This window comes from Heterocephalus glaber, unplaced genomic scaffold (genome assembly GCF_053883595.1).
Source record: "Heterocephalus glaber isolate CG9 unplaced genomic scaffold, H.glaber_assembly_v1.0 deba00001496, whole genome shotgun sequence".
NCBI lineage: Eukaryota > Metazoa > Chordata > Mammalia > Rodentia > Bathyergidae > Heterocephalus > Heterocephalus glaber.
In genome coordinates this window covers 530,201-557,256 of record NW_028258319.1, presented here as the reverse complement: position 1 = coordinate 557,256, position 27,056 = coordinate 530,201, and the positions used below count along the sequence as shown (strand labels likewise).

The 27,056-nt window shown below is 42.1% G+C and overlaps 1 protein-coding gene across 1 annotated transcript in view; it reads right to left on the bottom strand.

Moving 5' to 3' along the window:
* Positions 1-1,225: 1,225 nt before the first annotated feature.
* Positions 1,226-27,056, bottom strand: part of LOC147825757 (sideroflexin-5-like) — a 30,630-nt gene continuing 4,799 nt past the window's right edge. The window contains exons 2-3 of the mRNA XM_087184364.1: positions 17,508-17,576; positions 1,226-2,791 (exon numbers count right to left, since the gene is read on the bottom strand). Coding sequence (XP_087040490.1) covers positions 2,642-2,791; positions 17,508-17,576 — 219 coding nt within the window. The 3' untranslated portion in view covers positions 1,226-2,641. The remainder of the gene's footprint in view (positions 2,792-17,507; positions 17,577-27,056) is intronic.

Here is a 27,056-nt window from a genome sequence, read left to right as displayed (position 1 = left end):
GAACATTCGAGGTCTGAGGACTACTTCTGGCTGCTGAGGTCAAGCCAAGCAGGCCCTTCAAGGATTTCTGATATGTGAGGGAAGAGAAGAGGGCTGGTGAGCAGGGGATCAGTTGAGAGCAAGCTCTTGCAGAGGAGGCAAGTGAGGCAAATATGCTGGATAGTAGTGTGGCAGGGTGAAAGGAGGGCAAATGTATGAGTGGACACAGTAACTTGAGGACTATTTCTGGCTACTGAGATCAGGCCATGCAAGCTTTTCTGGTAGTAGCCAGAAAGAAGGACCACTGTTCAGGAGTGAGACTGTAGCCTCCCTCCCTGTGATGCTGTCCATGCCCCAGCATGCAGTGTAAACACCTTAGTACAGGCCTGCAGGACCAGCCCTGTGTCTCATCATTCCCTGGGGGCATCACAAGGGTATCTGGACAAGGCACTGTGTCCACTCATGCACCAGGCCTTATCTCTTCCCTCACATCTCAGAAATCCTTTCCAGACTCTGGAATCTAGCTGAGTTACTGCTTGTGCTGCTCTCCACTGTACTGTGTGTCTTCTCTGTCATTGTCTGTTTCTGGGGGTTCATGATGAAAAACCTCATCCAGCTTTTCCCTTGCTTTTTCCCAAGCCCTACTCCCACATCTGATCTGTAGTGAGGGGACAGAAGAGAAAAACATAAGAAGCTCTTAGTGTCAGCCTGGGAAGTCTAATATTTGACTAATAGGAGTTCCAGAATAAAATGAAATTATTAAAAAAAAAAAAAAAAAGAAGCTGGGCGAGATGGTGCACGCTTGTAATCCCAGCACTCAGGAGGCTGGGGTAGGAGGATCGCCGCAAGTTTGAGGCCAGCCTGGGCTACAAAGTGAGTTCAGGGCCAGCCTGAACTACAAAGGGAGACCCTGACTCAAAAAAAAAAAAGAAATTATCAAAGAAACAGAACAAAAATTTGTGCCAGAACTAAAAGACAGGAGTCTTCAGATTGAAAGGGGTCACCAAGAATCTAAAGTAAAGAATTTCAAGGGCCGGGGATTTAGCTCAGTGGTTCCACCGCCACCTGCCTTGCAAGCGCGAGGTCCCGAGTTCAATCCCTGGTACCAAAAAAAAAAAAAAAGGGAATTTCAAAAGACATATCATTGAAAAATTTTGGAAATAATTTTACAGATAAAAAGAAGATCATAAATATTTCCAAAAAGAAAGAAAGACCATCTGCAAAGACTCAGGAATGAAACGGATCAGATTTTTAAAATTTTATTTTTTACATTTGATTTTTTGAGACAGGGTCTTGCTATGTACTTCAGGCTGGTCTTGAACTCACTATGTAGTCCATGCTGGTCTTGAACTCACAGCAGTCCTCCTGCCTCAGCCTCCTGGGATTACAGGATTACATGTGCCACCATGCCTGGCCACATTTTTTTTTAAATGAGAAGTTCTCACTATGTGCCCAGACTGGTCTTGAACTCCTGATTCAAGTGATCCTCCTGCCTCAGCTTCCAAAAGAGCCGGGACTACAAGCATACACCATCACACCACACTAGTATCACAGCTTTTCAAAATCTATATTGGAAGCCAGAAGAAAATAAACCAATAGTCTTCAAAATTTTAAAGAAAATGATTGTCAACCTATAATTTTGTTCTCACCCAAACTGTCAATTAAAGCTGAGCGCAGAATTACAATTTTTCAGACATAAAAGAATCCAAATGTTCTTCCTATTTACCCTTTCAGGAGCTATTGGAATAAATGTTCCACCAAAGCTATTGTATACATCAAGAAAAGAAAGACCTGCAGGGAGTTGTGGTGTATACCTGTAAGTAATCCCAGCACTTGGGAGGCTAAGGCAGGATGATTGAGAGCTTGAGGCAAGCCTGGACTACATAGTGAGTTCAAAGCTAGCCTGATATCTATCTATGTCTCTCTCTCTCTCTTTCTCTCTCTCTCTCTCTCTCTCCTCTTCTCTCCTAGAGCTGGTGAGAAGTGGGCTCCAAAAAAAAAAAAGTTAGAGATGATACAAAGGAAACTATACCAATGGAAAAAATGAGACAAGTATAAACTCCAGGCAAAACATAAAGTTGAAAAGGAGAAGAAATGGGCTCAGTGGTGCTGCCACCTGTCTCAAAAGCGCAAGGTCCTGAGTTTAATCCCTGACACCAAAAAATAAATAAATAAATAAAATAAGAAAGAAAAGGAGAAGAAACATAATCATGATACTACCAACTTGACTATGCAGTAAAAATTATTTTTATAATTATAATAACATAAACACCAAATTATAAACCTTTAAACCATGATAACTATCATGGGAAGGGGGTGGAGTAGGCAGAAGAAGTGTATTTATAGGGGTGAATAAGAAAAGAGCTAAATTTTCAACTACCATAATAGATACTGCCAAAGAACTACTTGAGAAATAGCAGTATTGTTAAGTATATTAGCTTGAAATACAGACTTCTATCTGAGATACAGCTAAGAGTAGTTGTTTCTAGGGAACAGGAATGGGAATTGGAGAGGGATGGGCTACATACTATTTTCCCTTACAAGCATTTCAGTCTTTTTGAACTATGAACACACTTTATATATACTATGAAAAATACATTAATTTTTCTAAGTTTTGAGATAAAGCTTATGGATAAAAACAAAAACTTTGGCATATTAACCATCAAACTCTAATCCTTAAAGCTGTCCTTCTTTCCCCTCCACACCTGCCTACATACATCTCCAACAGAGCTACCTGTTCATTGGTGACCCCAGGGTGCAGAGTCCCATGCTTGTAGTCCTCCAGCAGCTGCACAGCCTCTCTGAGACGTCTCTGCAGAGGAGAGAAAAGAGACATCCTGAGCCACAAATCCAGGGCTCCTGAAAACCATTCTCCAGGGTTACTGCACATCAGTATCAATCAAAGTGACAATGTCTACAGTGTGCAAGGCCTCAGCCCTCAGTTCATGGGACACACAAAAGACAATAGGAAGCTGGTCAGGGATTTAGCTCAGTGGTTTCGCCACCTGCTGCACAAGCGCAAGGACCCGAGTTCAATCCCCAGTACCAAAAAAAGAAAAAAAATAGGAAGGTTACCACCTAGCATCCCTTCCACAGGGAAAAGGCTGACAGCAATGGTATAATAATGTTATGGAACATTACTAGACAGTTTAGAAGTTAAGTAGAGGGCTTGGGATGTGTCTCAGTGATAGAGCACTCACCTAGCCTGTGAGAAGCCCTGGGTTGCATCCCTGGCACTGAACACATTAAAAAAAAAAAAAAGTGAAATAGAGCTACATGTGATTCTGTAGCCATATCTCCAAGATATTTTATTGAGTGAGAAAAAATTGCCAAGTAGTATGATGCCATTTGTTCTACCAAACAAACAAAACACACATATAAAACAGATGTTCTATGAGAATATTTATATGTGCAAATATATCAAAAAGACCTAGAAGAAGACCCACCAAACTGGTGACAAGGTTAAGGGAGGAAGAAAGGGCCCAGACTTTCAGGAGGAATTTTAACCTTAATTGTAATATTGAAAGCTTTAAAAGAAAGAGGGCCAGGGATTTAGCTCAGTGGAGCTGCTGCCTGCCTTGCAACCACAAGGTCCCAAGTTCGATCCCTGGTACCAATAAATAAATAAATAAATAAGCTTTTATGAGAATATATTTATGCAATATATTTATAATTTCTTTTCAACATTTTAAAAACACCAACAGAGATTTACCTACTAAAGTATATATGGCTACAATAACAGAAAGTGAGGAACAAAGAGTAGAATTGTGTGATTTTTTTAAATCTTAAAAGCTAAAAGGACAACAATATTGATAGAAGATAACATTTGTACACGAAAAGGCTTGTATATGAATGTTCATAGCGGCTGGGGATTTATCTCAGTGACACTGTGCCTGCCTTGCGCCTGGCAAGCGCAAGGTCCTGAGTTCGATCCCCCATACAAATAAATAAATAAATAAATAAATAAATAAATAAATAAATAAATGTACATAGCACCACTAGTCACACAGTCCCAAATTCCAAGTAACTAATAGGAGAATGGCTAAGTAAACCACTAATACATGTTACAAGATGGATAAATCTCAGAGACACAATGTGGTGACTGTGTCTTTCAAAGATGACTGCTTCAGTATCCCCACCTCTCATGGTCTTCTAGAACCTTCCCACATCCCCACACAGAGATAAGTCTATGTCCTCACCCCTTGATCCTGGGCTGGTGGACTTTATGACTGCCTCAACAAACAGAAAATAGAGGAAGTAGGGTGATATGACCTCTGAACCTAGGGCATAAAACTGCCTGGTACTCTTCCACTGTCTTAGAACCCAGCTGCCATACTCTAAGGAAGCCCAAGCAGTTTGGGAAAGATCCATGTGCACAGGAACTAGGTCCTGACAACTTCAGCTCAGCCACAAGAAGACAGCCAGCAGCCACCTGCCACTGTGCAAGTGAGCTATTTTGCAGTGGACCTCCCCACCCTTCACCTTGACATTCCTCCCTAGCCAATGCCACGTGGACAAAGATGCACTATTCCCTCTAAGACCTACCCAAACTGAAGGTTAGTGAGCAAAATAATTGACTATGGTTGTTTGCTTTTTTTAAGCCACTATATTTTGAGGTTATTTGTAATACAGAAATAGAAGGCCAAAGCATACAATGATAAGCAAAAAAGAATACGAGAGGGCATATACATTAAAACCTTGGATTGTGAGTAACTTGTTCTGCTGGTATTCTGCAAGACAAGTAAACATTTCTAATAAAATTTCATAAACAAGCAATATCTTGCAATATGAGTAGTACATGATGTGGAATATCACATGATCACAACTGACCCAATAGTTCTCTAGCTCTCTCTCTCTCTCTCTCTCTCTCTCTCTCTCTCTCTCTGTCTCTGTCTGTCTCTCTGTCTCTCTGTCTCTGCACAGGAGTGTGGTGATCATCTCCCAACATCAAAATGTTATGGAGGAGATCTCGGGAGAAGATCTAGTCTACAGAGGAAGAGAAGAAAGGGGTGGAGGAGGCCCTTTCTTCAAATGATATTAGGGAGATGTGTAAAATGTGGGAAACAGTACAAAATTTTGTAGAAAAGCACCTCCCAAATAAGGCTGTAGCAGTGTGAGCAATAAATCTGTTTAACAATGCAATGTCACATTTCCTCAAAATATTCAAAAGGAGGCAAAAGCAAGTGTCATTAGGTAGGTTACTTGTTAAAGTTGCATGAGAAGAAAAAGATTCCATTGAGCCAATAGAGAGCAGTGATTCCATTAGCGACAGTGAAAGTTGTCCTACACAATAACCCTCCTCTCTCTTGGCCCCTCACACCAGCCACGAAGGTTTTCAAGGGTAAGGGGAGGTTAATTTGTTTATTTTTCTTTATATTTTGCATTTTCTTTATTATTTTGTATTATATCACAGTATTGTAATCATTTTTATACAAATATTTTTGGGCTGTGGAATGAACCATCGGAGTTTTATTATTTCTTATGGGGAAATTCACTTTGATATACAAGTGCTTTGGATTACAAGCATGTTTCCAGAATGAATTATGCTTGCAAACCAAGGTTTTACTGTACATAACTGCTATACTTGGAGGGGGTTACTGGCTGGGAAAAACACAAAGGAACCTTTTAGGGTAATGGAAATATTCAATGTCTTGATCTGCGTAGTAGTCATGTCTATAAAAATAGCTGTAAAAATTCATCCAGCTATATATACTTAAGAGTCATGTATTTTGATACACAAAGGGTGATCAAAAAATAGAATGAATGTTTAAATTTTTAAAATGTATTACATTAAAAGATATATTGCCATTAATCCTCCCTCACCTCAAACACATTTATCTCATTGTTCTTGCCACTTTTTTTTTTTTTTGAGACAGGATCTCTCTATGTAACTCAGGCTGGCCTTGAACTTGTGGCAATTCTGCTGCCTCAGCTTCCTGAGTGATAGGGTTACAGGTGTGTGCCATCAGACCTGGCTTTGTTCTTGCCACTTTCTGAAGCAGTTCTGCAAGTCCTCTTTCATGAATGTCTTTATGAGGTGTGATCAAAACTATGGTGAATATTGCTGCCAAGTGCTATCTAACGAAAAGCAGGCTTATAAAAATATTATAGTGTGTCTTCACCTACCTTATTCACCAGATCTGGCATCATGAGACTTTTGGCTCCTCCCCAAAATCAAAATGACTATGAAAGGCAAACATTTCGAAATGATTCAGAATATCAATGCAGGCACAACAGTGTATCTAAAGACACTCATGGAAAAGGGCTTCCTTTAGCTCAGTGGTACCGCCACCCGCCTTGAAAGCACAAGGTCCTGAGTTCCATCCCTGACACCAAAAAAAAAAAAAAAAAAAAAATTTGGTATGAAAAAAGGCTTCCAGAACTGCTTCAGAAAGTGGTAAGAATGATGGGATAAGTGTGTTTCAAGTAAGGGGGAGTATTCTCAGTGGGATTAATGGTAATATATCTTTTAATGTAATAAACTTTTTAAAAATTTAGACATTTTTTTATCACTCCTTGTATATATTGAATACCTCAAAAAATTAACAAGAGACAGACAACAGTGACAGAAAGTGATTTATGTTAAAGTTCAGATGGGAGACCAGACATCAGGGATGGTAAGCATGGGGGAAGAAGCCCACTGAATTCACCCTGCTCCCCTTTTGCCACTGGGACAAGGCTGGCCGAGGACAGGAGCATAGAGACCTCAGCATAACCCAATCTAGGAAGGAAGAAGTCCCCACAAGAGGGAAACCCTGAGGAGGGGCAAGATGTGCTGAGCACACAGCCACCTGCTTTGAGGCAGCAGCCAGAATCACTGCCAGCCACACAAACAACGACACCCTCACTCATCAGTCCTGTGTGGGCAGCACCAGTGGCCAGTGCTGGTCCAAGAAGACCTATCCCACAGCACAGCAGCAGGCAGTCAAGGGACCGAAGCAGCTCTTCTTACTTGGAATGGTCTGAAGGCTGAAAAGGACTGTCTCATTAGTTCCCTAAATTCCAGAGTCTTCCTGGAATCTATTTATTTACAAAGTAGATAGAGCTTTGTCGTTATTTTTTTTTCTTTTTCCCAATTATATAAGCAATTTGTGCTATTTTTTTTTAAAGTCAGAAGAACATAGGAACACATAAAAACTCATTTTAAATCACCTGTACATGTACTACTGAGATAATCACTGCAAAATTGAGGTTGATTTTCCTGCTAGATTTAATACATTTGTTGTTCAACAAAATCAGATTGTGCCGATTGTTTTAACTTGCTTATAGTCACACAAATAGTAAGTGGGCTATTTATTAGTTGAACCCAGAGTTCAGTGAGACCCTTGCTCTGCACACCCTCCCCCATCCAACACTCCCAAAGCCTCCTAGAGACACAGAAGGCTTCTCCCGCCCAAGCCTGCTTCCTCCTGCTGCCTCAGCCTCTGTGGACCTGGACAATGCATGCTCTACTTTCCAATGCTGAATGTGAATGGCCCCACGCTCTCATTATTTCTCCCACTCCAGGGATTCTCCTGAGTTCCTATAACAACCTGGCCAGACTCCATCTCATTCGCCATGGTCATCAAAGGGAGCCTTCCTGCCAAAATAATAAGCTCCAACAAGCTCTGATCTTGGCAAAGGGCATGGGTGAGGGAGAACTAAGCCCAAAGTTCCTGGAGACTAACATGAGGATCCAGGACTGAAGCAGGAAGCTGGAATGGGTGCTCTAGGACGGCTTTGGCCTTGCTTAGCCTCTGTCCAGGTTGGGGACTGGTGCTTCAGGCCCTGTGGAACAGGCAAGGCCCCAGGCCACCTGTCTGGAGAGGTCCCCAGACTGGCTGGGCTGGGGACTGAAAAGGGGACCCAGTTCATGAAGACTTGGGGGCTGGGAAGAGGATCTCCCTGCTTTGCACACCCTTCTCCTGCTACTGTATTGTGAGGCTTGGCAGAAGGGCCTGGGCACTTGAGGAGGAGGACCACTGGAAGGTGGGTGCGGGCTGAGCTTTGCTGGAAGTCTTTCCAACCAGGAGCAAACCAGCAGGCAACCCCTGAATGCAAAAGTTGTGAGGGGCACAACTGGCCCAGAGAGGAGGCTGCAGACCCTGACTGGAGCCCTGGACCCAGAGTATAATGGCCCACACTGCTGCTTCCCAGACCACCTCCCTCACCAGTCTGCCTGCTACAAAGTGTCATCATGAAGTCTATCCCCATATTTGACAGAGGCATGGTGTCCAGAAGGTCCTCAGCAAACGCATGTATCTGGGAGGTCTGGGAGCAGAGAATTTGAACAGAAGGGAATCCCAGCTCTTCTAGGCCTACCCCAAGGTACCAAGGTGTGACAGGTAGGAAGCAAAAGGACAGATTTGGAGGTTACAATGGTGGAGGGAAATGGGGACAGTGGGACACAGGAAGGAAAGGGCCTGAAAAGGAAAGTTGGGGAAAGAATCATCACAAACAAAACTAATCTTTCCTGGGCACCACAGCCCAGCCCCAAATTAAATGCAGGTTGAGATTAATCCCTGTACCTCTAAAGGGGGATGTCAAAATGATCTAAATATTTAATTTGTTATGATAACATCAAATATATTTAAAACAAGATGGTAGCACCTGGCCAAGAGATGAAATATTTCATTCATCCCCTAAAGGGATGTAGGCACCCTGAAGGTGGCACTTGCACACTCCCATCTCCTGACCCTGCACATACTGTTCCCTTCACCAGAAAACCCTTCCTTCCCCAACAATCTGTCATCAGCCCCACCCATCCTACAAGGCTCAGTGCAACCCTCATCCTCCATAAATGTTCCCTTCCCTATTTGAATAGAGGATTTGGTTTGCATCTTTGTGGTGTCCCTGACCACAACCCATGGGCCTGTTCTATCAGGAAGAGAAAACAAAGTTCAAGGGCACCTGGTTTAAGGAATTTTTGTAGGAAAACAGGATCTGTTTCTGTCCCTTGGCCCATTACCAACACAGGACCATGTATAATGGACCCTTAAGGTAAATAAAAGATTGGAGCTGCTGAGAGAAGTGAACAGCAAGGTCAGGGTGAGGGTTCAGGTTTCAACACAGCAGACCAAAGTCCCTCAGTGGTGAAGCTGGTCTTGCAGAATCCTGGGACACCAAGAGACCATGCCCTGCTCACACAGGACATAGATGAGAACACTGCTCTACATGTGTATACTATGGAACCACCTTGGCCGTCCCCTTCTGAGAAAACTGGAGCCAAGAGGGAAGTGTACTTCCTTGCTAAGGCCCCAGAATGGGTAGGTAGCACCTGAAACCCCAAGAACCCTCAGCTCTATTTGTGAGCATTTCCATGAGACACCATCATGGAAGCATCGCCTGTATTCACCAGCAACTGCTTTCCAAATAAACCACAGCTGTGCCTGCAGCCTCCCCAGTATGGATCACTACCAGGTGGACAATCAGGTGCCAGAAGAAAAGGCCTTTTTACCCTCATTCAAAGCTGAGCCCACTTGACCCAGAAAAACGGAGGGGATTTTCTCCAAAATATTGAAAGGAAATTGGCACAATGGAAACAGGGAGCATTTCAGGCAAAGTGGAGAGTTTGGGGGTCCCAAAGCTTATAGAACTAAAAAGGAGTAAAGAGAGTTTGTGGAGAATGACTAGGCACTGGGGGGCACAAAATGGCAGGAGGCCAGCAGGTGATGGCGTTTTGTGCTTTGACCACTTCAGAACTGATTGTTCTCACAGGGCTGGTCTTGTTTCTGCTGAGGACAGGGCCCTGCATTCTTTTTAAATTAAAAATTTCATTAAAGATTTTTAGGTAGAATATCTAAGACTGTCCAAGATGCCTTTACCATTGGGAGGCTGAGGCAGGAGTTCAGTGCCAGATTGGGCCAGCCTGAAGTACTTAGCAAGACCTTGACTAAAAAAAAAAAAAAAAATCTTCAACTAGACATCCTTACTTAGATTAAGAGTATAAACTGAGGAAATCTTCATATAAATAGGTAAAATTTGCTGGGCAATTTGTCTCTCTCTCTCTCTCTCTCTCTCTCTCTCTCTCTCTCTCTCTATATATATATATCTCAAAAGCTTTCAAAAAGTCATCCACTCTATCTTGAGACCATAAATAACATGAAGTAAAGCATACACACAAGTTTAAATATTCCATGGTTTATCTTATATGATAAACCCAATATAAAAATAAAGAGAAAGAAAAAAAAAAGAGTAAAAGATAAGTTGCCAGAGATTTAGCTCAGTGGTGCCGCAGCCTGCCTTGCAAGCACAAGGTCCCAAATTCGATCCCTGGTACCAAAAAAAAAAAAAAAAAAAGTCAACTATTCTTAAAAGATAATAGGGAGTAGGGAGATAGATTTTTTTTTTAAATGGGAAGAGGATGGAGAGATTGTGGGAGGGAGGGGTGAAGGGAGGAAAAGGGGATGAAAAGAGAATTAAGCTGTTTGATGCACATGTACTAACTCCACACAAGTGGGCTGGGGATGTAGCTCAGGGGCACCCTGCCTGGCAGACACAAGGTCCTGAGTTCAATCCCCAGAACTGGAAAAAGAAAAAGTGTTCCAACTCCACACAAGGAACGTGATCATTATGTGATGCAAACATGTACTACTAAAAAACAAAATCTAAAAAAAAACTGCTAAAAGAGATTTTAAATACTCACACCATATACAAAAAAAGACAAATATAAGGTAGAAATGTTAATTGTCTTGATTTAGTCATTCTATAATGTACACATATATCAAAACATCATTTTATATGCCAAAAACATATATAATTATTTGTCAATTAAAAATTTAATTTAATTGAAAGTATTTCATTCAGAAATTCCACTTCTAGAAATTTATCTAAAGGGGCCAGGGATCTAGCTCAGTGGTTCCAGCACCTGCCTTGCAAGCACAAGTTTCCGAGTTCGATCCCCAGTACCAAAAAAAATAAATAACTTACATAAAGGAAATAAAGAAAAATACAATGAGATTTCTGTACAAGGATATTTACTGCAATGTTATTTGTAATGACAAGATAATTGAAACCACCTAAATGATCACCAAGAAAGAATGATTAAATAAATTATAGAATGCCCATGTGTTGGATTATGATAGTCATTAAACACAATTTAAAACATTTATGATAAAGAAAAAGGCTCCAGATGTACACTATATGGAAAAAATATGAATCATATATATCTACATTTTATATGACTCTGTCATATGTACAGAGACAGAGCTATATAGATATACAGTATAATATTGTATAAATCATCCCTATTTTACATATATACATACTCCAAAATGTGAAAGATGATTATTTCTAGCAAGTAGGATTGTGAGTACTTTTTCCTTTGAACCTTCCAGTATTTAGTGATTACTGCCTCACTCTCATCACATCAGAAGGCATATAATGTCATGTTTTTTCACTGTTGGCGAGGCTAAGTTTGGTCACCTGGTTAAGGGGTGCCCTCCAAGCTCTCTGTAAGAGTACCTTTGCCCCTTCACGATTGCCAAGGAAGCAATCTGTGAATGATACTTTGAGAGAAAATGAATATCTTGTTTCCCAACAACCTTCTGCTCCACAGAAATAGCATCCATTAATGATCTTGCTGGGAATCGGTTTTCCAATGACAATTACACAGGTTATTTCCTTCAACATTTATTTGCAGAGATCCTTCCCTGTAAAGCTTCCCCTTCCTTGAAATCTTCAAGGAAGATTTGAAAGTGGAGTCATAGATTATTTTTCTTTTATTCAATATGTTAGTATGAATGTGGAGTCATAGATTATTTTTCTTTTATTCAATATGTTAGAATTCACTGCTCTTATTATTTTATTTGTGTGGGGGGGGTACTGGGGATTAAACCTGGAGCTTGCACATACTTGGCAAGCAGTCTACCATTGAGCTACATCCTCAGCCCATTTACTTATATATGTATGTGTGTATATATGAATGTATGTATGAGACAGGCTCTCAATAAGTTGTCCAGGCTGGCCTTGACATCTTGCTTCAGCTGAGATGACAGACATGCACCACCACGCCCAGCCACTGCTGTTCTTATTGTTTGAATTGTCTCAAACATGCCCAGTGGGTTTTCTTTCAAGACAATTACTGTGTCTCTGTCATTTTTTCAGCACTTCCTTACTTTCTATAGCAACTCTCTTTGCATCAGATCTGATTGCACCATCTCTCCAAGAAATTGTAGTTTCTTTTTGTGGGCCATGGTGTTTAGAAATCAAGATCTGAATGCTGGATGTGTTCATTGTTACTGGAACATTATTGTCTAGGCTTGCTCAGTGAAAAAAAACAGGAAATTAGGGAATGTGATATAAATTTGTATATATAAATCATGGGTTCATATTGATGCCTCCATTTCAAATGCAATATCACAGTGCTTTATCTTTTTCCCTACTCCGTATTTGTTCCTCCCGACTTTCACATCAAGAACACTGCTTCCCAACATCAGTATAATCACTTATTTATTCTATCCTATAATATACTCAAAATAGCTTCATATTGCTATATCAATATTAGTATTGGTGTTATTAATACTATTTCAGTTAATTTTCTTTTTTCTTTCTTGGTACCGGGGATCGAACTCGGAACCTTGAGCTTTCGAGGCAGGCGCTGGAACCACTGAGCTAAATCCCTGGCCCATTTTCAGTTAATTTTCTATGCCACTCAAGATGATAATCTGTCCACCTTTCAGTAACTTCAAACTCAAAATAGCAAACTCCTTCCATCTTCAGCCCATCATTAAAAGTCACTCAGATGCCATGGGGTATGGCCTTGCCCTTAGAGATCTAGACTTCATTCCATGAGCTGTGTGGAAGGATGAGCTCTCCCCTGCCTGGGCTCCTGTAAGCTCCTGGTGGTTTCCTTTCTCAGGCCTGATGCTGCACACACTGCAACCGGAACAGGAGATTCACAGCCCTTCAAGGTCCCACAAATAACATACTCTTGCAGAGGTTCAGGAAGACTTTGCCAACAACTTCCCGAGAATGGTAGTGGAGGGAACAACAGTGCAGGTTCACAACAACTTTCACAAACAAGTACAATCTCAAAAGAGTCCCAGCCACATCATCACTGTGGCATTTCTTGCACTGATCTTTCCGCTCACCCTAGTTTCTTGCCTGCCTTCCCACTGTTTTCTCCTCTTCTTCATTCTCTCTCCTCTCCTTTTAGGATCAAAAAGCACAATTCTTCCCCTATGTCAAGCAGGACAAACTCCTCCTCCTCTGATGCCTTGTCCAAGGCATTCTCAGAATAAAGACAGCCTTCTTCCCAAGAGAAATTTCGGTGAATAAAATTTCTTCAGCCTCATTACACATACAAGGGCTGGAATCTTTTTAAAGCTCTGTCAGTTATAAATTGCAGACAAGCAGCTGCAAAACTCTCTCAAGATGAGTCTATCCATGGACTCAGCTATTGCTCCTCAGAACCAGGTCACCAAATGGCTCAAGCAGTCCAAGATCTTTCTAACTCGGGAAACTCCAGCTTCCAGAGCTACCTCATCATGCCATCCCAAATCCTCCCAGTTTACAGAAAAAAGGACCATCCAGATAACTCCAGCTGGGCAGCCACTGCCCAAAGCTCTCTTTGAGGACACCAGCCACTGGCCCTGAGAGAGCTTATCATAGACATGAGCCAGCGTCTATTGACTGACTAGCACTGTGGATGAGCCTGGTCCATCCCAGAACCCACAGGTCAAGGAAGGCAGGGTGAGGTCAAAGACTCCTCTTGCCACCTCTAATTTACCATTGAAAGATAGAGGTGGCATTGCCAAACAGCCTGCCTGAGCTGGAGCTGGTAGGGGTTAGGTCACTGCTCTGCTGGCCTAGAGGTTGCATTCAAGGCCCTCCTAGAGGTTTTAGGCCCTAGAAGATCTTCTGAGAGTAGAATCCAAAGGGCTGCCAGGTGCTCCTGGAAATAATCTCCAACTCAGATGCTGAGGGGAAGGGAGGAGTAGTTCTTTCTGGAAAGCCTATCTCTGATGAGGGGAAGGAGCATGTGAAATTTGAAAAGTATTCTGAAATTGCTGTTGCTCTGGTTATTTTCTAGTCTGTAAATATTTAAGTTGCTTTGGCATTTCAATTAAGAGTAGAAAAAAAGGGGGGCTGGGGATTTAGCTCAGTGGTTCCGCCGCCTGCCTTGCAAGCACAAGGTCCCAAGTTCGATCCCTGGTACCAAAAAAAAAGTGGAAAAAAAGCCTGGATTGTTTTTATTTATTGAAAGAAGAAAAAGGATAAATATGTTTTAGTGATGCACAAGAATGTCTTTCAAAATGCAACAGTTGAAGAAGTAAACTGAATCAAGAGAGGGAAGAGTAAAATGAAATGATGTGAGAGAGGAAGGAGGATTGGAGAAGAGGGGTGTGAGCCCCTGGAACAGGGAGCACGCAGCCCTGTAGCTGCTCATCCATCTCCCAAAGTCCCTGCTTGTTCTAGGTAATCTGAGGAACACTGATACACCTGCTGCTATGTCTGGATCTTGAATGTCCCCCAAAGGCTCATGTGTTGAAGGCTTGCTCACCAGCCTGTGGCACACAGTGGAACCTTTAAGAGTGGGTCTGACTGAAGTAAGTTAGGTTACTGGAGGCAGGTCCTAGAAGGAGGTATTGGAATCATGACCCTTCCCCTGCCTCTCTTTTCCACTTCCCATTCACCATGAGGCAAGCAGCTTTCCCCTGCCCCATACTTCCCACCATGACATGCTGTCTTACCACAGGGTAAAAGGCAACAAGGCCAAGCAACCATAGACTGAAACCTCCAATGCTATGAGCCAAAATAAACCTTTCCTTCCTATAAGTTGATTCTCTCATGTGTTTTGTTACAGTGAATAAAAGCTAACTATAATACACCTCCCCACCTCTCAGGTCTTCCTCCATCATTTTCAATGGGCCTCAAAGTTCACTGTGAACAACTCTATGTTCTGGAGTATAAATGCAGGTACATTTATACTGGAATTTGGAATTGTAACTGTACCTAGTTTATAAAGTTCTAGGGGCCAAGGATGTGGCTCAGTGGTACTGTGCCTGCCTGGTAAGCGCAAGGTCCTGAGTTCAATGCCCAATACCGAAAGGAAAAAAATTAAAAATTTAAAAAATAAAGTTCTGCAACTTTCTAGGATGACACATTACCTAGCCTTGGTGGGTAGGTTTTTATTTGTTTTGTTTTGTTTGTACCCAGGATCAAACTCAGGACCTTGCGCTTGTGAAGCAGGTGGCAGCACCACTGAGCTAAATCCCCGGCAGGTAGTTTGAGTTTGGTGCTCTTCCAAATTCTTATGCAATTACATTTAAGAGAATCCAGATAAAGCCTAGAAGCATGAATCTTTAAAAATGGTAGCTCAGAGGGACAAATAAGGCCAGCAAGTAAAAAACCTGAGCCCTTTGTCCTTGCTGAAATACCATAGGAAACCACGTATCGGGGTAATTTCCATGCTCCATGTCACTGGGCTACTACCCAAGCACACTGGAAATGTGGGCCCAGATGCCCAGTAAGCCTTGTGCTTCCTTCCCCACCTCCCACTTCATGGCTTTTCTCTCCCAGAGTTGCCCAAGACCAGCGCTATAGAAAGCCAGTGTCAGCCAGGAAATCGTGGTCAAGTGCTCTCCAATCAGGAAGCTGCCTCAGAGGCTCCATGACTTCCCTCAAGGTATGAGGGCTCAGGACAGAGCTCAGGCCTTTGGTTAGCTGAGTAATCTTGGGCAAGTAAGTCCCTTAAACTCAGGTTACCTGAACAGGAATACTAAATGGCTAAGAGTAAGGGTCTGCAGACAAGCAAACCTGGTCCCATACACTGGATCCACCACTGACCAGCACCGTGTACCTGAGACTTAACTTCTCTTTCTTTATCTGTAAAGTGGAATATATAATAGCATCGCCTCTTACTTTGGTTGTGAGTTAAGCTTATGAACCAATATGTGTAAAATTTACCACAAAGAAATGATAAATGAGGCCGAGGGTTTAGCTCAGTGATACCACACCTGCCTCATAAGTGCAAGGTCCTGAGTTCAATCCCCAGTACCAGAAGAAAAAAAAAAAAGATAAATGTTGGTAACTATCAAATCAGATAAACTTACTCTGATTTGAACATTACAGACTGTATACATGCATCAAAACATCACATGGTGGCCCAGGGACTTAGCTCAGTGACATCACGCCTGCCTCAAAAGCTCAAGGTCCTGAGTTTGATCCCTGGTACCAAAAAAACCCAAAGAAACAAAACAGAAAACATTGTATGGTATCTCATAAATATGTATAATTTTTACATGTCAATTTGAAAAGTGCTTACAGTTTTCCTTGCTCATAGTGTGTTTAATAAATCCTTGCTATTTTATATGTGCACACATTCCTATACACACTTGTCAATACATATTAAAAGCCCTTGAAGACACACTTCAGAGTGGCCAAAACAACTTTAAAAAAAAATTTGACAATATCAAGTGTTGGTGAGGAAGTGGAACAACTGGAATTCTCATACACTGCCGATGAGAATTTAAAATGTATAGCCATTTGGAATGCCAGTTTGGCAATTTCTAATAAAGTTAAATATATATTTACCACACTTACTACATGAGCCAGCAATCCCAGTTCTAGTTATTCACTCAAGAGAAATGAAAGCAAACATCCACACAAAGAATGTTCACAGCTGTTTTATTCATAAAGTCAAAAACAAGTAAGAGCCCAGTAATCATAAACAAGCGAATGAATAAACAGATTCTGGAACACCCTTTCAATAGATCACTACTCAGCAATAAAAAGGAATGAACTACTGACACATGCAGTAATATAAATACATCTCAGAAGCAAATATTAAGGGAAAGAAGTCAGACAAACATAAAGAATTCCATTAATATGTCATTCTGGAATCAGCAAAACAATAGAAACTGAAAACAGATGAGTAGCTGCCAGGTGAAGAGGGATGGGAGAAACTGATTATAAAGAAGCATAAGTGAATATGTTAGGATGATGGAAATGTTTTACATCTTGTTCATGGTGATGGATACATGATTGAAGATATTTGTCAAAACTCATAGAACTGTGTACCCAAAAAAGGTAAATTAATTAACAATTGTTATTACCTAGAAGAGGAGGGAGGTGGGTAGGGAGGATAGCTAAAGGATACCTTTTTGTTCTATTTAAACACATCTGTACTATTTGAACTTTTTTTTCAGCATTGGGGATTAAATCTGGGTCTCATGCATGCTAGGCAAGTGTTCTACCACTGAGCTACATCCCCCAGTCCTGCTTGAACTTTTGTAATGAGCATATAATTTATGTACTTGGTAGTATTTTCACTAAGGTCTTAATAATAATAACAACAATGCTATCTATCTTGAAGAGATGTTGTGAGATCCAAATGAAACTATGAGAAAGCACACAGCACAGTATATGAACTCTTTCTAGGTGGACAGATGGATGGATACAGTCAGATAACATTACCTTCCTCTCACCACTCAACTCCCATATCCTCTTTACTCACCCACTCCTACCCTTCAGGTGTCCCCCACCTTCCAAAGTAACAAAGTACAGAGGCTAAGAGACCTCCATTGAGAATGACGGCCATGACCTACCTCAGTGACAAACAGTGTGCGAGGGTCAATGATATCCAGGAAGTGCCTGAAGCGGCCATAAAAGGATGTCTGGAAAAGTGTAGGAAAAGGAGAGATCAGCTGCTGTACACTGTCCTCTGGACAATGGGCACCCCACACCCAGTTCACCCTTATGATGAGGTCCCCCACTCCCCAGGATACCCTGTATGATGGATGAATGCCAACAAAGCCTCATTGCTCAGGGACCTGAGTGCAGCTTTCCCAGGGCTGAGGGCTTCCTAAAGTCAACTCAGAGAGACCACCTAGAGACTCAGTAACTGTCCCTATGACTCTCTCAGGTGCTTCTGACTTTTCTCCTTCTCTTCCATTGTCCTGAGACCTCTTCTGAGCTCTTCAGAAACCCCCAAATATCACTGGGCATGTAGGCTGTGGGTAAGGCCTGTAGAACCCAAGCATGATAACACCATGCTCCCAGCCCACAGGCTGTCCTTCAACCCATAGGTTGCTGAGAGGTTCGGGTTACAGGACAAAGGGTCAGCACACACCCCACCCACACACACCACTTCCCTTACCCCAGAACAGGGCCCCAGGAAAAAGAGGGCTTTGTGCTAAGCAGGCCACGGGCACTGGAGTACAATGAAAGGAAACCAAGCAACACTGCTGCTGGGCCTTCTGCCTGGGGACAAAGCCTGCTGGGCAAAGCCAAGCTGGAGGGGAGACAAGAGAGTGCCAAACTTGGGGATGAAGGGGAAGGCTGCAAATGCTGGAGGGTTCATGCCTCACTACACTCCGGGCTCTGCCCCAAATTCCTCCCAGAGCCCCGCATCTCTCCAAGCACCATCCTTTGCACAGTGGAGGAAACAAAAGCCTCCACATACCCTCCCCCTGCTTACTAGGACAGCAGACCCTGCAGTCAAACTCTGGCCTTTCCCTTCCCGCTGAAGATCCTGCAATAGGCCCTGGTTTACCTCCAAGTTCCCACACACACAATGCCCCTTCCACCTTCCTTTCTCTGCACACCCTGGGAGCAGGCTGCCTGTCCCCTACTTCCATTCTCCTCCTGGGGGCCAACTACAGATAAAGCCTCAGGACCATTCCCAACTAAAACAATTGTTTTTCTAACCTCTTACTGTTCAAATGGCCTAATGTTTAGGACCTAAACCATCCACTACTTGAGTCATGCATAAGTGATGCTCACACTCTTGTCTTGGCAAATTTTAATCTCTAAGAATTTAGTCACAGGAAACAATCAGAATGTTCAGAGATGTGGTCAGAGGTACATGTTAGGGATGTTCACGTCTGTACTCTTTACAAAGGTGGATGGTTAAATAAATGATGGTCCATTCGTATGCTTTTTGAATACAATACAGTCATTTAAAATCACATTTTTCAGACAACAGTTATGACATAGAAAAAGGCTTGATTTTATAAAATGCACATAAGCAGTATGAGTCCAACTTAATAAGCAAGGAGATAAATTGAGATAGATGAATACTAAATGAAGAGCAAAAAGACTGGATGCCTTCCAGATCCTGCACCACTAAAAAGAGCCAGGGTTCCATAGGGAAGTGTCTGATTCCATGGCTGGGGCAGAGAACGTATAAGATGAAACTGTTTTTTGTTTTTGTGCCAGAATGTAATGAAGTAACACCTCTGCCCCAAAGTGACAGGGATGTGTTCACAAGACCACTGAGGGACAGAGGGACATTATGTACCTTGAGATGTTATCCCTGAGAAGGCCACAGCATCACCAACATAATATTCCAGAAAGACTAAATCTAATTACAAGGAAACCCTAGATAAACACAATAAAATAATTGGCCTTGCTTATCAAATGTGTCAATGTCATAAAGCCAGAGAGAGAATGGGAAACTGATCCACAGTAAAGGAAATTAGAGACTGCTAACTGTACTGTGTGATTTCAGATTGGATCCTAGATTAGAGGAGGAAAATGCTTTCAAGAGCATTAGTGAGACAAGTGACAAAATTGGAATATAGATCATAGACCAATAAAAAGTATTACATGAATGTTAAATTTCCTGAACCCAATAACTTCACTGTGTTTATAAAGAGAATATTCTTGTTCACAGGAAACACTCACTGAAGTAGTAATGGATACATGGATATAAATACTCTTGAACATCTGAGGAAAAAGAATGTGGAGATATACAGGGCAGCCATCAAATTGGAAAATGTAGGTACTATTATTTTATTATGCCAGAGAAGGAGGATATCTTTAATGATATCACATATATTAGCTATGTTTCCAGACTTTCTGATCTCCAGAAGATAAAAAGAATAACAAGGAAATGTGACAAATTGCTAAAAACTGGTGGATCTAGGCAAAAGGCAAATGGAAGTTTTCCTTACGCCTGCAAGGCAACTTTTTTATGAGACTGAAGGTGCTGGGCCAGGGATTTAGCTCAGTGGTTCCGGCGCCTGCCTGGCAAGCACAAGGTCCCAAGTTCAATCCCTGGTACCAAAAAAAAAGAAAAGAGACTGAAGGTGTTTCAAAATAAAACACTACAAACCATATTTTTCAAAATGCTAGATGAAAATACATTTAAATGTTAATAGATTGCCTCTGGGTAATAGGATTATGGGTGATTTTATTCCTATATATTCTAAACTGCTTTTAAAATGAAAAATAATCAATATTAGGTATCATATATAGAAGTAATATTTTATTATTTTAAATATGTAAATTAAACTTCAAACTGATATGTTAAGTAACATAGTTAATAATATTCCTAAGGGTCTGGGCTATTGCACATTGCTTCCTGATCCTCTTTGGCTCCTATCTCTTTTGTTTTTTGTTTTTTTCCTGACACTATGTAGTTCAGGCTGGCCTTGAACTCACTACGTAGCCCAGGCTGGCTTCCAACTCAAGGTGATCCTTTGACTGCCCTGATTACAGGCGTGCCCATCATACCCCAGTGGCTCCCTTCTCTTTACACACCTAGAAAGGGGTCCACAGATACACTTGCTGTGAAATGAATGAGTGCAGTGATGAGCAGCCAAAGGCCATTCAGGCTTCCTGAAGTGGATGGAACCCTATCTGGGCTTTGAGGGGAAGATGGGATTAGAAAAGGACAATAGTTTATCGGTTTGTGGTTCAAGAGAGATGAGGATGAGCACGGGTGGGAATGAGAACCCTCAAGGGGAATTCTAAAAGATGCTACTGGAGACACTTCCAGCCTGCGACTTGCCCTAAGGGCTTGATCCTGTCCCAGCCCTCCTGAATTATTTTCCACTACTGCTACTGCTACTGGAGCAGTCCCACATAAAGCATTTGCTCCACAGACATCTACAAACTCCTACTAAGCAAGGCTCCACAGACATCTACAAACTCCTACTAAGCAATGAAAAAGCCTTCCAGGAGCTCAGAGCCATCAAGAGAGATAAGTAACCCCAAACAAATAAGTAAACAAATACTTACAAAACAATGTGATCAGTGCTCAAATGAGGCATCACAAAGCACACTAGGGACACCAGTATTTCTTCATAGAGTGAGTCACAGTGGAGGAGGAGCTCAAAGCAGGAGGGGGCTGAGTTACCCCACAGAAATGGTGGTAAGCAACAGTTAGAAGACAGGAAGGTGGAGATCAGAAACTGTGCGAGACACCTGGGCTATCTTCATTCATTCACTATTCAACTATCCACCACGGCCTACTGTGCGTCTAGCACTGTGGGGGCGGGGGGGTACAGCAAGGCTCACTGACATTGAGGGAAAGAGGAACAAAATAAAACCTGGATGATGCCTAGATTTCTAACCAGACACTAATGTTTATTAACCAGGAGAAAGAAAGCAAGAAGCATACTCTTATAATGGAGAAGATAAAAATTTTGTATTGGACATGTACATTTGAGATACATGTAACTTTTCAATAAACCCTTGGAAATACAGGTCTGAGATGCATGAGAGAGTTTTGAATTGGAAAGCTAAATAAACACATATGATCCTAGCCCAGCCATCCTCAAGCCTTCCGGGAATAACCTGTGGCCTGGCACAATCTGATTTACTGAATTATTGCAACAAGAAAGGCCACACAGCAGGGGAACAATAGGGCAGGGGGAGAGATGCCTTGACAAATAAAGGAAAAGACTTAGTACAGAATGTCTGAAAAGGGGGGATAAAATTGAAATGTGGCAGTGTATCAATCACTCTCAAAAAAGCACGATTATGTGTGTGGAAAGGGTCAACCTAGGTCTGGACAGGACTCAGAGCCTTGTGAAAACTATAAAGTTAAAATTTGTATGAGAGTGAGGCGTGGTGGCACATCCCTGTGATCCCAGCACTTGGGAGGCTGAGGCAGGAGGACTGCTACAAGTTGGAAGCTAGTCTGAACTACACAGTGAGACACTGTCTCAAAACAAACAAACAAAAGCCGGGGATTTAGCTCAGTGGTTTCGCCTGCTGCTCAAGCACAAGGACCGGAGTTCGATCCGGTACCAAAAAACAAACAAACAAAAGATTAGTGGTGTGGAATGTTGGTTCCAGAAACTCTTTTTTTTTTTTTTTTTTTGTACCAGGGATTGAACTCGGGACCTTGCGTTTGCAAGCAGGCGGTGGAACCACTGAGCTAAATCCCTGGCCCCAGAAACTCTTTATTTGAAGCTAAGCACTGGGGTTGACTGTGAGGCAAAGTGACTTAAAGAGCTGTCCATCAAGACTTACAGGTTTCATTCCTACTGGCATGATTTAAACAGCAAAGTTCCTGGCAATCCGTGATTTTAGAGAATTAAATCTCCCAATGAGTGCTTACTCAAAAAAGTCAGTCCCTTGCTGACTGTGGTGGTGCACCCACTATAATCCTTGCACTTTACAGGCTGAGCAGGAGGATTGCTGCCCAAGTGCAAGGCCACCAGCCTGGGTTAAGTAATGAGACTTGTCTCAAAAAACAAAAAACACCCACAAACAAAAAAGAAACACAGTCTTTTTGAGAACACTGTTTCCACAAACAACGGCTTTATCTGTGTCTGTCCTCCCTGAGGGATGAATGACAAGCAAGGTTTTCACTTTCTCTGTCTTTCATTTTTACTTTCACAATATTTTAAAATGTATAGTCCTCCCCATATTCCTCTAAAATTCAGCCCCATCTTTATTCAGTCACACAGTGAATATTTTTCCTTCCCTTTTTCTTTACCGGAAGAATGACTCAACCAAATGATACCTCTCCCCTCCACACACAAGGAAGGTGAGTCAGCTAATCCTCTGCAGGGGCCCTGGTCCTGCAGCAGCAAGCGGCCTTCCCTGTCCCTGGTGTCCTCTCCCTGGGTGCAGGCTGGTGGGGATGGGGCAGGTCTTCTGGGCAGGACCAAGGCAGCAGCCTGAGAACAGTCTCCCTTCCCTAGACTCTGAATTACAGTACTTTAGGACTATTAGAGATAAAATATTCACTGAGCCTATAGTCCAGGGCAGAGAGGCTGGAGCAGCCCAGGTGTCCTCAATGGGGCCAACACTTGCCTCTTCACAGCCAAGCCAACACTGAAGAGATTCTGGTTCTGTTGGTCTGGGGTGGGGTCCAGGACTCAGGGTCTGTTTTAAAGCTTCCCCAAGTGACTCTGGGAGGTGTTGTGCACCCCCTACACACACACACACACACACACACACACACACACACACACACACACACACACACACACACACACACACACACACACAGCATGAACAGAAAAGCACACAGGATAGCTACTCTCCAGCCTGTAGAAAGAAAATGATTCAAAGACATAACTAAGGCTGGGGGTGTTGCTCAGTGGTAGAGCATTTTTCTAGCACATGCAAGACCTCAGGTTCCATCCTCAGCACTAAAAAAAGAAAAGAAAACCTTTCTACAATGCGCTGTGATTTCAGAACTTTATTTCAGGCAAACTATATGAGAAATTGCCCCACAGCCTCCAGACTCTCAGCCTATAAACACCTCTGGACTTTGATGTGAAGACTGTGTTTCCTTTCCGAAACTTCCAGGCCCCAGAAAGAGCACTGTGCAAACCACCTGCTCTGCCCAAATCAGCCTTGGACTGCTTGGGATCCCAGCACACATACACCACACTCTTACCCCAGCTGTCCTGTCAGGGAAGTAAGATTTCTGAACAAACAAGGAAGTTACAAATATAAGAACAACACAAGATGCATTTCTATATTCATTTCCCATCCTGGGACCTCAACTTGCCAAATCACGGTCTGGGTCTGGGGGATGAAAAGCTTATCGTGTTAAGAAACAAAAATTTAAAATGGCCTATTTTCAGGAAAAGGTCTTTTAGCCTAAGAACGTGACTGAGGTCATGGATCCGAGAAGGTCTCTAAATAAAAGGGGGAGGGTAAATAGTAAATTAAGTATGGAATTCACTTTAAAAACTCTGGAAAAGCACTGGCAATTAAGAAGTTACCCCTTGGAGTTTAATCTTTTGCTTTTAGAAACCCACAAATGGTTTACAGAGGGAGCAGAGTAAAGAGGGTTAGGCAGAAATCAAACACACTGTAACCCCCAGTACTCAGCCAATGAGGAAAGTGGGAGGCAAGTGCGCATTAGGATCTACACTCTTTGTGAGCACTCTGAGGGTGTGTCAATCTGTTTGTTGGGCTGGCACCCTGTTCTTGCAAGAATGAGAAATAAAATCTCAGTTTTACTGCTCTTCCTGCCTCTACAGTCCATCCTTTGGGTCTGGACAAGTGAACACATTTCTCACAGTCCAGGGGTAGAAACAAGCAGGAAAAGAGAAAGAAAAGGGGATTAGATAGGTCCCAGAGGTCCCTGGGTCTGAGCTGTCTTTTCCCCTCCACCAGGCCACATGGGACAGTGGATTTTAGAAAAACAGGGAGCAGAAGAACATACTAAACAATACCATAGAAATGCCATCAACCACATTCAGAATGAGGGGAATTCGACCGGGCAATCCAGTGTCATCAACAAATACAAGGGGAAAAAAAAGGAAAGCTGTTGATTAAGAGAGACAAAAGTTATTTATGAAGCAAATGTAATGCGTGGAACTCATTAAAATAAACTGAGTCAAACACGCCAGTAAAAAAAAAAAAATCAGGTGACAGTGCCAGGTGTGATGGCACACACACACACACACACACGTTGATCCCAGCACTCAGGAGGCTAAAGCAGGAGGATTAAGTTTTCAAGGCTACACCAGGTGTGTTAGTTACTTTTCTCACTGTTAAAACAAAATACCCAATACCCAAAGGTAAAGGAGAAAGGGTTTATAGAGGTTTCAATCTATAATCAGCTGGCTGCAAGGCAGGGTGGCATGGCAGATGGGCATTGAAAAAGTGAAATAGTTCATGCCAGGCAGAAAGTAGCAAAGCAAAAAGAGACAACTGCAGCTCTTCCTATCCCTTATATTTTAGCCAGGCTACTTAGGGTGGGTAGCACTCACACCCTTGAGCTTAGCATTGCACCATGAAACAATCCCAGCATCACACACTCTAGATGCAGCCACCTCTGAAAAAGCCCCACCTATGTATGCATGAGGCTTTGGGGGGACATCTAGACACAAGCCATAGCACCAGGCATGGTGGTGCACCCTAGTAATCCCAGCCTTGAACTCTTAATCCCCCTGCTTCAGCCTCCTGAGTGCTAAGATCACAAGTATGTGCCACTTCATCTGGCACTGTCACCTAATTTTTTTATTACTGGTGTGTTTGAATCAATCTCCCATGAGTCCCACACGTTACATCTGGCTCATAAATCTCTTTTGCTTCCCCTAATCATCAGCTCTCTTCTAAAAGGCTGAAGCAGTAGGATAGAAAATTTGAGCCCAGCTTGGGCAATTTAGTATGACCCTCTCAAAATAAAAATTAAAAAGGGCTGAGAATGGAGGTCAGTGTGAAGGCCCTAGGTTCAATCCCCAAAACTGAAGAATAAATAATATAACCTGTTCATAGCCAGCCTGGGTTACAGAGTTCAAGGCTAGCCTGAATTATACAGTCAGACCTTGTCTCAAAAAGTTTTAGGTGACAATCAGGGAAATCAATACTGACTGGTTATTGGATAATATCAAGAAATAATTAACCCAGGTACACATGGTGGCACATGACTGTAATCCCAGTACTATGGGAGGCTGAGGCAGGAGAATCCCAAATTTGAGGCCAGCCTAAGCAATTTAGTGACTTAGTGAGATCCTGTCTCAAAATAAAAATAAAAAGGGTTGGGGATGTAGCTCAGTGTGAAGGCCTTGGGCTCAACCTGCAGTGCCACAAATAAATAAAAAATAATCACTTTAGGTGTGTAAAGGATATTGCAGTTATGTTAAAACTAATTTCTAAAACCCTCTGATATGATGTAATGTCGAGAACACTTCACCTCTGTGATATTCTTCCTTCAAGACCCATAAATCCAGTCTATCTATGAGAAGGATATTCAGCAAATCCAAATTAAGGGACATTCTACAAAATACTCTACCAGTACTTCCCAATACTATCTTGCTCCTTAAAAACAAGTAAAGTCTGACAAACTGCCACATACCAGAAGAGATTAAGAAGACATAATGACAAAATACAGTGTGAGGTTCTGGATGGGCCCCAGGAAAACAAAGGGGACATTATCATAAAACTTTGGAATGTCATTAGTAGGAATGTACCAATGTTCCTTAGTTTTGACAAATTAGCCACAGTAATGTGAGATGGTGCTAAGGGACCCTGCATGAGGGTTATGTAAGAATTCTTTGTTATCTTTTTTAACTTCTATAAATCTAAAAGTATTCCAAGCAAAAGTTTACTTTAAAAACCAACCAAAAAGAGATCTTATTTTTTAGAGATACTACTAGTAGGTCAATGAAATAACAGGATTTTGCTTTTGCAAAATAACTTTTTTTCAAAATAATTCATTTTGTTTATTTGGGTTTTGATTCAAAATAATTTATTGGTTGGGAATGAATCATTTTGAATAGTATATGGATGAAACAAAGCTGGCCTTAAGTTAGTGATTGTTAAAGCCAAGAAATGGGTACATGGAGGGGTCCCATTATGGTTATCTTTATTTTTATATGCTGGAAAACCTCCAGAAAAAAAGTTGACAATAAACTAATAAATACAGACTCTGGAGCTAGACCACCCAGGAAGTTACTTAATCTGTGTGCTACTTTCCTTACCTGTAAATTGAAAATCATCATAATTTTTTTTTTTTTTTTTTTTTTTGCAGACAGGGTCTCAATAAATTGCCCAGGCTGCCTTCAAACTTTCAACCCTCCTGCCTCACACTTTTAAGTAGATGGGATTACAGGCAGGCATCACTGTGCCTAGCTCATCATCATCCTATGGAGAGAAAAATGGTCACAGACCAAAGCATCATCCTCTGATCTGCTCAGTGCGCTTCTTCCTATTCTCCTGTACTAGGAGGCTCTTGAGGAGGAAGAGGAAGAAGAGTTCTGGAGTGACTCCAAGGAGTTAGGAAAACTCTTGATTATAAGTCCTACATCAGTTCATAACCACTGCTTGGAAAATACAAGTCTTATAGACATTAGAGTTTTACAGAATTAGAGTGCTGTGCCCAGTGTGGGCTCTGAGAACGGACCTCACATTATGATCCACACAAAGCAGGTTTCTGTCAGGCCAGACCAGGG